General features: G+C 45.1%; 1 protein-coding gene across 3 annotated transcripts in view; it reads right to left on the bottom strand.

The window, feature by feature from the left end:
• Window positions 1-15,124, bottom strand: part of ZNF609 (zinc finger protein 609) — a 110,228-nt gene that overhangs the window by 5,931 nt on the left and 89,173 nt on the right. For all 3 annotated transcript variants that reach the window (XM_079953163.1, XM_079953165.1, XM_079953164.1), the window contains exons 3-5: window positions 11,823-12,048; window positions 4,136-4,223; window positions 969-3,339 (exon numbers count right to left, since the gene is read on the bottom strand). In XM_079953163.1, coding sequence (XP_079809289.1) covers window positions 969-3,339; window positions 4,136-4,223; window positions 11,823-12,048 — 2,685 coding nt within the window. The remainder of the gene's footprint in view (window positions 1-968; window positions 3,340-4,135; window positions 4,224-11,822; window positions 12,049-15,124) is intronic.

The following is a 15,124-nucleotide window of genomic DNA, read 5'->3' as shown; positions in this document are numbered from 1 at the left end:
TGTTTAGGGGTACTCTCATTTTCCTACTCATACTGAAATACTGCCCCTCAATGAGGCCAAACTTAGATTCACAAAATGTTTAGGAGTACGTGACTCCCTGCGTCCCCCCAGAAAAAAGCACTGGCTCTGAACAAAGAAAGAGGAAAGCTTCATACCTCATAGCCCTCACCACTGTCTAGGCTGTAGGCCCCCAAACCCAGACAACTACACTTGTCCAAGAGCAACATGTCAATTCATTCAGTGCTGGCAATGAAATTCCAGCTTCATCAGTTTCAGTCACAATCACTCTGCCCCTGGCCTAGGTATGAGTAAGGGGATGGACAACCGCAAAGGAACAAGAGGTAACAGAAACAAAAGTATGAGAAACACACGAACAATCTCATTTGGGCTGGTTTAGCCCTCTCTTCCTTCCCCACAGAATATTTCTCTCTGCAGCCTCTTGCATGACAGTGTGAACGGTTCACACTGTTAACCAACACAGAGGCAGCTGCCACTTACTCCACCCATATCATGTATCAAAATGTGATCATTACTCAAGATCCCTATTGACTGAGAGGAAGGGGAGGGGAGGCAAGAGAGACTAACATATAGGTCATTCAGCTAGAGGTATTTGTGAAACCTCTTTCACTCCATGTAACACATTTCTGAGCCTCAACAAAATCTGAACAGAACCCAGCAATGTTCACTCCACATGTCAAAATCCCCCCCAAACTGAACTCGACTTTCCAGTAGTCTGCTTCTGTCCCCTAATCCAGTTTGTGCCACTACATTGCTAATTAGCAAAGTGGGATAACTCTGGTTCCAGTGTTCGGCCACTGCTCCAACACAATACCCACTGGAAGCTATGTCTGACTCAACCAAGTCGCAAACTGTCTCTGAGAACCAGTCTGAAGCCCTGTGCTCTTCAGTATTACTGCACTGATCTAGAGAACAGCTAGACTGCATCTCCCCAAAAGACTCCTGCTTACCTGTGAGTACCAGAGTACTGGGTCCACCTCAGCCTGCCGTCCACAGTCCAAACCTGCCTTTGACTCTGTCTCTTTCCCCAGATGGCTTTCACTTAACTTCCCCTTGAGGCCTTCTACAGTTTGGCCTTGGAGCTTTGAGGAATTCTCCAGCTTGGGAATTATGACTGACTTGGCTACATCACTCCCCTGCTCCTTGGTCTTGCTCAGTCCAGATTTGACCAGGTCAGTCAGGCTGGGTGCTTTGGTCAGTGTGGGAGGTAGAGACGGCTTCTGCTTCCATTCCTCCTTGAGTGCCACCTCTCTCTCTTTTAGCCCCAGCTCTACTTTCTTGTCAATCCCACGCTGCTGCTGCTCCAGACTCTGGCGCTGCTTTTGCTGGTCTTCGTACTGCTGACGGTAGGTGGGGTTAGTGCTGAGCAGATGGGCATGGTAGCCTTGTTCACTATAGCCATAAGGAGGCACGTAGGCATACTGGTTATAGTAAAGAGACTGCATGTACATATTGGACCTCTGCTGGATGACAGACGGCTGCTGGCTGGAAGGACCCAGGTCTGCCTTCTTCTCCTCACAAACCTCGTTCTTCACTTTTACCTCTGGGCTAGGTGGTTCCTCATCTTTCTTCAGTTTCAGGGCCTGACTGTCTATGGTGGCTTGGCTGTTGGGATTAATGGAACCAGGACTTGACTGTGCATAACCTGGAGAGTAATAAGCCTCAAATCCTTGATAATAGGGAGAGTCCTTGTTTTGAGGTTGCGAGGGAAAGAGGGCTTTTTTGGCCCCTTCCTTGGCAAGCTGCTCAGGGTCCTTTGCCTTCATGCTCTCCAGCTTGCCTTCACCATCCTCCCCTGCATCTGAGATGTCAGAATAGGCTGGGCTATTTGTTTTCACAGAGCTAGCTTCAGCACCATTCTGAGTAACAACATGAAGCGGAGTCATGGGTTGCGTGGGTGCTGCACTATCAAGTCGGCTGGCACCCCCAATGGATGGGCTTGGGGCATTATCAGTGAAGCTGTAGATCTTATCTGCCTCGGCCTTGATGCTGGCAAGGCGGCTCTGGTGGGGGTCAGATGAGCCATTCAAGAGACTCTCCCCTTTTGCCCCAAGGTCACTGGGCTCTCCCCGGAAGGGGCTCTTGCCTTCCTCAGCTCGACACACTTTCCCAGGAGTCAAGGGGCTCTCTATTTCCTTGGACTCTTTCTTCTTCTTATCCTTCTTCTTCTTGTCCTTGGCAGGAGTAAGTGCTGGACTGACCGTGAAAGGCTCTCCCATTACAGTTGGCTTGGGTTGAATAGGTTTCAGCTGGGGACTGTTGGGCATGGCTTGAACCACTGTGGTGGTGAGGCCAGTGGAGGAGCCAGGGCTGGTAGCAGTGAATGTAGCTGTTTGGAAGGTGTAGATTTGTGGTGGGATGGCTGGGGCTATGGGTCGAGCAGACTTGATGCTCTTTGATGATATCTTCTCAGGCTTGACACTGACAGGCTTTTTAGCTTTTTCCTTGTCACTGCTCCTCTTCTCCACTGAGTCAAAGCCATCATTGCTTGTCTCATCAGCTACCAGAGGGCCATCCTCAGAGCCATCATTGGACAGAGCACCAGAGTCAGGGTCTCCTTCACCACCAAGCTTCTTTTTGCAAGCAGCCTTGGGGTTAAACTTGCTTGATGGTGAGGGACTGTGCGGTTCCATCAGCCGTACTTTGGGGGTAGTTGATCGAGCCGGGGAAACTGAGCCTTTCTGGCTACCAGAAGCACCATTACAGCTGCCCAGGTCAGCTGGAAGAGATGACTCCTCCCCATACTCACTATCCCCATCAGCTTCAGGTTTGCTGTCATCATCTGTGTGTGCATGAGCCTGGTGATACTTGAGTCCATTGATGTGCTTATACTTTTTGCTACAGTTGGGGTGGGGACAATCAATGAGGATGGGGGAGGGGCAGTTCCTATCGAGAATGGTGGGTTCTACCTTGACGGTTGTTGTGGCAACTGCTGCAGCAGCTGCCGCTGCCGCAGCCATTGGTGTAGCGGCTGAACCCATAGAGTTTGTGCGAACACGCTTGCTCCCCTTGGAGTCCTCAGAACTTGAATTCACTTCCATGTCAGAAAGGGGCTTGCTCTTCCGCTTGGTCACTGACGAAGGGCTGGCCTTGACATCCTCAGCTGTGCCGCTGGGTGGGAGGCGGTGCTCTGAGGAGTTTTGGCTGCCTCTGCGTCCCTTGCTGTTGGCCCCTGCCCGAGTCTTGCTGCTGTTACTTGTTCCTTTGCTATCAGAGGCTGCTGTGCTCTCATTCATGGGAGGGTTACTGTTGGGTCTCATGCGCTTGCCTCTCCCTCGACCATTTCGCATCTCCAGGTCACTGGTGGGAGAATCACAGAACCTAGGAGATAATAGAACATGGCTTAGGAACATTCAAGGTTAGACTTCAAGCCATGCCCACCCTCTGCAATTGGCTCTTGCCTCAAAAGCTACCCCAAAGTGGTTGAGAGAGCACCAGAGTCTCTGGCACAATTCTCCTGCTCTTATCTGCAAGGCTACTATATACACACATCCTTGGCTGGGTTTCCCAGGAGTAGACAAGCAGGAGGCGTACATACACTGTTTTCTAAATCAGGAGGCGGCAGACTGTATGGCCCTTAGGGTTCTTTTCAGACACCTGCAGAACCGTGTTAGAATCCTGAGACTTCTAGCTTTTAACATATCTATTTCAAGCATTTAAAAATGGAAGGACTGTTCCACAACTTCTAAAACAAGATGTGAACTCAAGCCAAATTAATAGATGATTGTCCCTAGGAACCATACTGATACAAAGAGGAGTGCAACAGTTAAACTCCCTCAAAGGAGATGAGGTACAGTAACTGAACTCAGTTTCTCTAGGGAGAAATTGCATCAATGGCAAACTGCATGGTAATCAGATAGGACAGCAACACTGGCTACAGAGAACTTCAAATTTAAATCAGAATAATTCTTCCTGCCTAGGACAGAACAGGGCAACAGCTTTAGTTCTTATTCCAGCCTGCTACATGTGCCTATACATTCCCTTCTCCTTACAGTATGACAGTTTCTCAGCATTGCTCAAAATCAAAGTATCCATCCTCTAGCAGAATCCCATAATGAGTGAGAGGAAAAAGTCACCAAGCACACTACAGGAAGAGCCTTTTTGCCTTATGCTTTACCTGGGTGGTGCCCAATCATGCTGCGTGCAATCCAGTAGCGTCCCCACATAAGTCTTATTCCTCCAGGTGACATTCACCACCAGCATACCTGCAGGAGCAAAAGGGAGGATTGTGAACACTCAGTTCTCTTGCAAATCTTGCCCCATCCTCAGCCTACAACTCAGCCACAATGCAGAAACATCCTGCTGAACAGGTCAGAACAAGTGTGGGTGGAGACAGTTACCAAAACCTGCAGCAGAACTCAGGTAGCACTTGCTTGGGGCTTTGGATTCATTTAGTTATTTGGCCATCAATACAACTGAAGAACCCCCACCTTACTGGTTGCGTGGCTGTAGACGGTTCAGAATAGTCTTCAAGGTCAGGATTCTGATAATATTGCTACTATAAACAGCACACATAAACAGCACTATGTTTATTTAATGCACTGGTTGTATCTTCAATTCTGCAGAAAGCAGTATTACTAGGAAACACAGGTGCTCTTGTGGGGTGGAATTCACAGCTACGGCCAACCCCTGCCTCTGGGCACATGTATAGGTCCAATAACAGAGGTACCTTTACCTTTCCAGAGGTACCTTTACGTTTTTTTCTCTGCCAGTCAAACTGGCCAAAAGCTGGTGCCCAAAGTAGCTCTATTACTGAACAGCTGAAGAGCTTATAAACACATCCACTAACCTCATCTTTGTATTCCCCAAAACATATGATGGATCATGCATTTACAGAAGAATCAAGTCCACGGGTGGGGCACCACTTTTATTTTGCAGACTCGATAAATACATGGCCAACCCTCTGAGGGCCACATCCAACAGCTAGGTGAGACTACACACCTGACTTCATGATGTTAGATGGAATTCTCCATGGAAAACCATGGAGCTTATCCTTGGTGTCAAATCTGAACAGTGTCAAATGCAATCCCCACTGTAAATGAACAATCAGGAGTATTCCTGTCAGCTGTGACTGTAACTGTCCCACAGCTAATGCTTTAAGATGTCAGGTCCATATGTTGGAGATTCTCCACCATTGCTCAAACCCCATCCAAGGGCAAACAACTTCTGAGGGCTGAAACTTGCACCACCCGGTAACGGCAGCCAGAATCCTGTTGGCTCAGAAGTGGAAACAAGAGGAAATACCGACGATAGAAGAATGGAGACTAAAAATGATAGACTATGCAGAACTGGACAAATTAACTGGGAAAATTAGATATACTAAAGATCAAAAGTTCATCGAAGACTGGGGGAAATTTGTGGATTATCTGAAAAATATATGTGGTGTGAATACAACGCTAGCGGGATTTAAAGAGGCACTGTAAAAAAAGAAAATAAGTATTGTTTATGAGAAATAATAGGAGTAAGGAGGAAAAATGGCAATACGAAAGAAGGGAATGTGTATTAAAGGTGTAACTACGGATGATTGTCAGAGACGTTGAAGGAAGTCAAAAAAATAACTATGATTTGTTGTATGCGGGGTTGAACGAAGAATTGGAGGGAAATTTATAAAATGTATAATAATAAAAATTATCATAAAAAAAAGAAACTTGCACCACCCTGCATTCATTTTGAGCCTCTCTCTTTAGGAGCAGAACCTGGGGGGTAAAGACTCTGTACTAGACAACACATGCCCTACTGAGGAACTAGTCTCTCTAATCCCGTGTCAAGAAAATATTAAAACAGGAGTGGGGATCTCAATAAAGGATTATTGATTGTATAGAATAGACTCATAAGCACTCCTAGGCCAGCTGTGCTCAGCTGTCCAGTTTCAAAATTTGTAGCGCTCACACAGGATACTCTTTGTCTGCAGACTTAGTTTACAGGTCAATAATGAAGTCTCAGAAGGAGCAAATATTTGAAATAACCAGCTGTGAAAAATATAACGACCTTTGTAATCTTCATTTTCAAATTGGGGTCAAAAAATTCTCTCTCAAACAGAAGCAAGCACTTGTTAATGACCTACAGTTTCTGGGTTTCACCACAGAAGCATCTGAGTCTTCCAGGTCCCTACCAACATCTGCCATGTGCACTGCCAGAACCCAAAGAGTGCTCACTAATGGTTCCTTGTCATCCTGGAAAACAAAAACTGGGGTGCCAGAGGCTTCTGTCCTGGGCTCGTTGTTGTTCAACAACTTTGTAAATGACTTGGAGAAAGGAATTGAGGGGATGCTCATCAAATTTTCAGATCACACCAAACTGGGAGGGGTAGTTAATGCCACAGAAGACAGATTCAGGATTCAATATGGCCTTAAAATATTGGAGAACTGGGCCCAACTGAACATTATTGTTTCAATAAGGACAAATGTAAGGTTCTACACTTAGGCAGGTAGAACCAGCTGTACCAATATAAGATGGGGGACATATGGCTTGCCAGCAGTGTATGTGAAAAGGATCTAGGGGTCTTAGCAAGTTTAATGTGTCAACAGTGTGACACAGCACCAAAAAAAGCTAATACTATTGTAGGCTGCATCAACAGAAGTATAGTGTCCAGGTTACAGGAACTAATAGTACCGTTCTATTCTGCCTTGGTCAGACCACACCTGGAATATCGTGTCTAGTTCTGGGAACCACAATTTAAGAAGAATATTGATAAGCTGAAATGGGTGCAGAGGAGGGCGACCTACATGATCAAGGGTCCGGAAACCAATGGGACTGGGGGTCTGCAATGTGTTCATTGGCAGGCTGGCTGTCTTGGTGAGAGCTCTTTTGACTGTGGGACTGTGAAACTCAGAATGTTAGGAAGTGCAGACAAAGCCTTGATTTTTATTTTTTTATTTTTTTTAATTGTTGGAGAAGGCTCCCTGGCTCCTCAGAAAGCTCTCAGCATCTTGGCTCCTCTGTCGCCCACACCACTTCCCATTCCACCCAACATCCTTCCTGAAGTTCCAGAATCTATCTTCCTGCAGGTGTCACCATCATCCAGCAGGCTCCGGCCCTTCAATGCAAGGCTGCTTTGTAAAGCTTTATGCTCAGGCTTCACACACTGCTTTCCTGCAGAGCCTTACAAGTTAATTGCATGGCAAGACGCCAGCAGCTGCTTCCATCTCGGAGCTGGCAGGTCAGATTAGGAAGGACGTTCTGGCAGTCTGCCTGCTGCCATGATCACAGGAGAAAGATGAAGAGCTCTGTAAAGCAGAGACCTCAGCGGTGGTTGAGCTGCCCCCTCCCTTTGCCTGCTGCTCTGGCAACCAAACAAAGCACAAGACTAATTGTAACTCCTGCCCGACACATCGTGTCCTAGATTTAACCTACCTCAATCAATCACACACAAAAAAATCCCTCCCAGCAAATACATTCAGAATTATTTTGTGAAATGCAAGATGATTTGCGATGCAGCCTTTGCCTCTGAAGAACCACCCTAGTTGGGGAGGGAGGGGGAAAGAGAGAAGTGGAAGGGCTATGTTCAGCCAGCACTAGCAATCCGGAGCCAACTATGATTAAGGCATTTGGAATTGCTGTAAGACTGGAGAAGGAGAGACCTTATCAAAGCATTACAAACCTACCATGTTCTGGCAGTAACCCTGCTTTTTTATGCTATTCCTATCCTAAGCTCATCCCTAGTGCTTTCTAAAAGCAAATCAGGATAATAATCCCCACTTTTATAGGGCCAAAGAGATGCAGCAGCAGCTCATCTAAAAATCACAAATCCAGCTGCTGAGGCAAGACTCCTTGGTCAGAGACTCCAAACTGCAGCCCTTTTACTGGTGGCAAGTTCAGATGCAGAGGGATGGCAACTATTAAGAGACATAGATTGTTTTCAGACCAAGAGTCTTTTGAGACTATTGTCTTTGTATGTAATAGATATGCAGCTGTAACTCAGATGTTGTAGGGGTATCCAGAAAGGTTTCCCCAAGGAAACATTTCTGTTGCAAGCATAATACATTTTTCCCTGGCACACATATGGAGAAAATGACTACTGCGTGGAATGTGACTACACAAGCATCACAGACCCTGAATGTTCATGACATCACTGGGGATAAATGACACACATTCATCTCCCAGGTGCCATTTTGCCAACATTTTTAAGGTTACTTATTTTCCATTCATTTATTTGCATCCACCACATTTCCTTTGTTTCTTTCAAGTCTATTGCCTCATCCTTGTCCCTTTTCCTTATGTCTCGATATCTATTAGACTGTAAACCTGCAGGATTATTTTGGATTGTAAAGTATCTAGTTATAGCTATAAATAATAGTTATAAATACATAAATGTACATTAACCGACTCCAATACTGAAGTGCACATCTCCACATATTTTTTAACCAGCCCCAAGTCTCCATTGCTATGAAGAGAAGCAACAGCTTAAGAAACATTTTTCTTCCTTTCCAAATTGTCTGCTTTCACAAAACCTATCATTTTCTGTTTCCCATGACTTATAATCATTAGCCCCTAGGGCAGACAGCTGGGGTGGGGGTGCAGGGAGAGGACTGTATTTCATTAAAAAAAAAGAAAAAAAATGTTAAAACTGTGGCAGCTAGGGCGATGCAAGGTTTCAAAATTGTATATATCCTCTAATTTGGATACAACTCAGTTTGCTAAGTTTGAGTTTTCAGTAATGCAAAATTCAAGCGGTTTTGTGTGCACTAAATCACCATAATGGCATTGCCTTCTTCTACCCAGAGACTGTGTGAACTGCCACCTTTTTTCACAAAAAAGAACCCCTCCCAAAACAAAAAAAGGGAACATCACAACCCCAAGATAAAACGAAAGGCACGAGATTCAGGAAAATATGCTTCTGACGGTTCTTTGTGCAGCAGCTGCTGTTGCCATGCAGTGATCCTTGTTGCTATGAAGATCTCCATGTCAGACAATAGCTTTTTAGCTCTAAGCACTATTGCTATTGGCTGAGATATTTCCCAGGTGAGCAGTGATGGTGCCTGAATCATCAGTTTTAGGGGTTGGTTGAAATTGGACCTCCCCCACATGGAGCAGGTCTGGAGAGACCGGAGGCTCTCTTTAGTTACAAGGCTTCCTCCCTCCTCCCCAACCCCCAGTGGCATTAATCACAGCAAGAGGAAAATGGGAGCCTGGCAACTCATAAGGCAGCAAGTGGTGTGCTGCATTCCAGTATAATTAGATCCATTAAAGATCCGGGCAGATCAGAATCACGCCTAACAGAATTAGGAAAACTGCTAAGACAGCTGTCTTAAATGCCTTAAAATGTCCATAGAAGTATTTAACACAACATATCCTTGTGAAAGGCAGGCAGAAGGAACAAGCAGAAGTTAGAAGGCTGCTGCCATGCTAAGCGGATAGCTGCCTATGGAACATAGAGAAGTGCTACAACTGTCGCATAAGTTGACGGCCTCAGAAGCAGATAGTAGCCCAGCCATGTAAACAATTCCACAAAAAATGTAGCAATTCACCTTGCCACAAAAATACAGACATCAGTCATTTGTGACACAGAGGCCTGAAAGGACAGAATGTACCAGTTTATTTTACCCTTCCTTGCCAGACAACCTGAAAGGGATTTTTACCTGCCGCAGACAACCAAGTGAGAGTACAAACCTGAAACTACCCATGGGAGGTCATTAAAAAAACGTGTTCTCATAAACTAACCTTGTTTGGTTTATGGGCTACCTGCCCACACTGATCAAACCTGCTGAAATCCTGTGGAGAGTTTTTATCTGTTCTCATGAAGTACTAAGATGGCTACTCCTTGCTTTGTTGCTCATTTCAACTTCTACCAGCTTCCATTATGTGGCAACATCAGCTGGGGACACTAGAGCACCAACAGCATTGTACACACAGAAAAGAAAACTAAGACTCATGAGAAAAGTGTGCTTACATGTTAAGAAACCAAAGAAGGATAAGCCTGGTGTTGATTCTTTTTTATTATTATTGGTATCTTTCAATTCCTTTTGATAATAACTGGAAATAAAATTCTGCTATTTGTCATATGTATATTTTGGCTCAGCATCTAACACAATGTAAGAGAAATGACCTAAGCTAGCAAAATTGTAAACATTAACCTGAAATCCATTAAGTGGGGAGGGTGGCAGGAACCTCTTGCCACATACATTAACCAGACTCCACATACTCAAGTCAGCCAATGATGCAATAGTTCCAAACTGCTTTGAAGGATGCACAGCCTCTGATGTGAGAGAAAATCATCACTTCTGACAGCAGGGACCAAGCAGCAGCCAAGAGTAGCCTCACAGGCAAGATCTTTGCACACATTGCACTGAATGAGTACAGGTTAAAAATAACTGAGCTACAGGAATCACAGCATACCTCCTAGGCAAGTCCTGAAATCATAGCTGATCTTTAAAGAAGAAAAGAAAAAAGACTAACATGAAAGGACAGGCTGCAAAAACCATTAAAAGCCAAGAGCAAGAGGGAAGGCAGCCAGCAGCATAAGACAAGTGCCATACTCTGCCTGCCTCCTAAAGCAGCATTCTCTGAAACACATATAGGAGGAATGGACATTGCCATATCATGAGATATGTAAACTACATAATTATGGGTGCCACTACCACAGAATCCAGAGGAAGAATGGGCTTGTCCCACAGTATTCTGATATTCCAGAGGTATGAGTCCCTGTGGCAAATCCTCTGCACATCAAAGTTTTGATATGTGCCTGGTAAATATAAGAGTGTAGAAGAAAGGGGGTGGGTAGCATCAATCAAGAAAAGGTTACTACAAAAAGCAAATAATAGGTGATTCAGTGCTCACTGATCATCTCTTTCAGCCTTTCCACAAAAAGCACTGGAGACACCAGTGTGCAGACCTACCAATCTGAGAAAGAGCACCTGTCAGGGCTTTCTTCTCAAATAATAACTGCTTAGAACCTGTCAATTCCACTCTGCCTGGCATCATATTAAGATGGATATGTAACAGGCCAAGGAGATATATTTTACTTCTCAGCAAGATGCTGTCCTTGCATCACTTTCACTCAAGGTAATTGCCTACCTCCCAGTTTCTACTGGCTGTCTGTGTAGATGAATCACATCTCTTAAGGAGTAGAGGCAATGGGCTAGTGATGGTGGCAGAACATGGACTGGCTTGCCGGCGTAGAAAATGCACTCACTGTTTTTAGAAGCAGGCACACCTGGCAAACATTCGTTCTACCTCCAACTTAAAAGACTAATCTGAACAATGGCCCTGGGAGGAGGCTTTAGAAAATACAAGGTCAGGAAGTGGGCAGAATATAGAATTCAAACAAGGTGCAAATATGTAGCAGGTAAGATGCTTTGGCCTCAGATCAAGTGATTTCCCCCCGCCCCCTTTAGCTTATAATCAGAGTAAAACAGGCACCCTAAGGGTGAAGGGAAAAAATATTTCACGTGCCTAAATACAGGAACCCAGAACAGCAAAATCAAGGCAACAGGCATGACCAAGTTTTTAGACGTGGTGTAGTCTTTTATCTCAATACCTAAGTGCTGCTTCACTGTTTGTGAAGAAGTGCGACTGCTGAAGAAGATAGGATGCAAGAATAGGTGGTACACCCCAGAAGCCTCTACAGTGTGTTCTCATTTTGCCTAGCAAGAGGAGCCTTCTTGGAGCAGCTTTTACCCTGGACTACACCACTTCCAAAGGAACAATACCGACCCAATTAAGAGCAATTTGCATTATGGCAGAGTCCTCTGGGGCAACATTTATTTTGTGCAATGCCACACAAATTGAACTAGGCTGGGATACAGCATTTGAACCATCAGTTGAGCAGCACTACTCTTAAAACAAACATACTGAAGGACACCTACCGTCTTCTGTCTCCTGCCATACGATGCCCTCCAGATTGACACTGGTGCCAGGTTCACAGGGGCCCAAGCACTCTGGCTCCGTAGCAAGAGCCACATCACATGTGTTCACCCCTACAGAGCGAGTGCGTACCATTATCTGCTCACATGGTGATGAGATATCACTGTTGACAACAGGAACAAGAAGATGCAATGGTAGCACTGCAGGGGTGGACACTGGAGACTCCATCTGGAAAAAGAGAAAATACAAATGAATACAGATGGATAAGGGCAGCTGGGTCTTCCTTATGTCTGCAACACCCCCAAATTTCGATGGTCTGGCATTTAGGCCCTATATTTGCCACTTGGATCTTAGCTTTAGGAGCAGATGTCACAAGTTCTTACTCAATATGTTCAGCACTGGAGGACAGAATCTAGGTGCTTTTTGCACCCTCAACTTGTGAATGGAAATTATAGCATTTTACAAATTAAGTTTTGACTCATCCAGCACCCTCCTCCTCATATGCCTCCTTAAACATGCAGCTCTTATTTAAAAGGGAAAAGGAGACCAAGGCCTAGCTCTCACCCAGGTAGTAAGCTTCTTTCTGGGTTATAGATGGGACCTCATATGGACAGAATGCGTGTGTGTGTGTGTGTGTGTGTGTGCGCGTGCGCGTGCACACACACGCACACACACAAAACTGGCCCAATGGGTAGGGGATGGACTAGACCTCTTTTTCCTTGATATTTAAGGATTAACCCTCCCCGACTCTGGAGTTATTTTTGTAGGAAGAAGCATTAAATCACACAAGTTCTGCATCTGTAGTCTGATGTGGTACAAGCCAGACATAGGTTTACCACCTTGGTGAGAACTAGGCACAAGTCAGCCTGTTATTGGCCGGTGTGTATTCTATAGAAACAGATTCCAATATGGCAGGTGCAAGTTATCCCCTGAAGCCTGCCACCAAGCGATCACGTTGCTACCACAAAGAGCAGGAAAATCACCACTAATACGCAGGTCATATGTCACATATGAAGAAAAGGCAATTTCAGGGCCTTATCCAACCTGCCCATCTCTTTTCAAAGCAGAACTATCTCCCTCTCCAAATTTAAGTAACCACCTTATAAAGGAAATCCCTCAGCCACCCCTGAAAGAGAATCTGCAGCATGAGGATGCTGGCTGCTCAGACAGAATCAGTTTTTGAGTACAAGGTTTCCAATTTGGCTTTTGCTGCCTCAAATAATCAGTTAATTCAAAAATTGTTCCAAATGCCACTCAACATTCAAGTGATGGCCCTGGGTATCTTCTGGTAAGAGCAGACACATTCCAATCAGGGGGATAAAGGCTTCAAGCTGTCATTTTGGGAAATCTGCCTGCTTGCTGGAGATTATAGCCTGCTGTTCTTGGTCTCAGATGAACCAAAAGCAAAAATCTCCAAGCCCCTTTGCCAGAAGATACCCTGCAAACTCTCTTTCCCATGGGCATTCATGTACATAAAATCAGGAGTTATTTATGGAACATTACTGCCAACAGTCACACACACACATTCAAACTAATTCTGGTTTTTGAACAGTTGTCAGATAATCCTCCTTAGCTGATGCCATCCCTCTCCCCCTCCCCCTCTCCAACTAGCTATGTCTTTTTATAAAGTAATTAAATGCAATGAAAGAGAGCAAGTGGATTCTTGTGTGCCCAGTGCTGCACATCAGAATTACATCTCTACAATGTTCCCAAAACAATCCTTGGGAGGGGAGAGTTGTACAGTATCATTGCAAATATATTGAGCTCCCTTCAACTCTCAGGAATAATTGTGTCCAAAAACTTAGTAAGAAAATGGTGGGAAAGGGCAAATTCTATGTTAGCTAGTGCCCCTGAAAGAGGATGAGGAGGCAAAAGCCCTCATGTTTATCCTTCAGTGAACACATTCTCATTAAATGTTCCCCATCACACGAGCAATAACTGAGAGAAACAGCTGCCTGCCCTTTGGCAAGGTTCGGTGCCCAAGAACGTGGGCAATGCTGAGCTCTGGGGATGGATTTTCACTTCCAGTCATGTTAACATAGCAGAATGAAACACCCAGAGTGCCTTTTGCCTGCTTGCCTGCATTTGGCTCCTTCTCCTTCTGTGTATATCCTTGCTCTGGACAGCTGAACAAAGCAAATCCAATCTCATCAACATTTAATACTGGATGCCAGTTTAATCTGCAGTGACTGAGCTGGATGTATCTGCCCAGGCAGGTAGCAAAGCTTATGGCCTAGTTCTCTCAGAGGCAGTAAGTCTGTATCTTGATTGTACCAGTTCCCTCAGCCCTCACTTCAAGACCAAATGCTCTCTTGCAGAAAAAAAATAATTTCTACACATTTCTAGCATGTTAGAACAAGGCTATAAATCTAACCTGTATTTATGGATGTACCACTTTCTCAGTACACTTCCCACATAGCCAAGACAACCCTTCAAACCATCAGGTAACTATGGTTAGTTTTAACTGCCAAACCATGGTTTTCAAATCTACTTCAACCCATAGTTTGGAAGTTTGTGCCAACTATAGTTTGCCTGATTGATGTCAAACTATGGGTAAAGTAAAACCAGCAAATAGAGGAGGGAGAACATGATTGAACACTCAGCTCATGTTATCCACCTTCTAAACCAGAGCTGCTTATTCTTTGGCCCTTCAGATGTTGCTGAACTAAAGTTCTCCACTTCCCTGGCTATTGGCCACGCTGGCTAGGACTGATAGGAACTGTAGCTCAAAAACATCTGTAAGGCCACAGGTTAGCGATCCCTGCTGTAAGTCATGCTTGGGAGGATGAGGATTTGAGCCTGGCTTATATCTCTTGCATTTTAAAATGTCTCCTGGCAAAAGAAGTGCAGTCTTCTGTGCATGGTGGGGTATGTCACATTTTGCTGAGAAGGGCCCCAATGACTGCATTTGTGAAATTAGGAACTGCCTTCTGATAAAGATTGACATGGAGACAGAAAAGAAACAGGCATGCAGAGACTAAGTAAAAAGGTAAAGGGACCCCTGACCATTAGGTCCAGTCGTGACTGACTCTGGGGTTGCGGCACTCATCTCGCTTTATTGGCCAAGGGAGCCGGTGTACAGCTTCCGGGTCATGTGGCCAGCATGACTAAGCCGCTTCTGGCGAATCAGAGCAGTGCATGAAAATGCTGTTTACCTTCCCGCCAGAGCGGTACCTATTTATCTACTTGCACTTTGACGTGCTTTCAAACTGCTAGGTGGGCAGGAGCAGAGACCGAGCAACGGGAGCTCACCCCGTTGCGGGGATTCGAACCGCTGACCTTCTGATCGGCAAGTCCTAGGCTC

This window comes from Podarcis cretensis (genome assembly GCF_951804945.1).
Source record: "Podarcis cretensis genome assembly, chromosome: 14".
NCBI lineage: Eukaryota > Metazoa > Chordata > Lepidosauria > Squamata > Lacertidae > Podarcis > Podarcis cretensis.
This window is presented reverse-complemented; position numbering and strand designations above follow the sequence as displayed.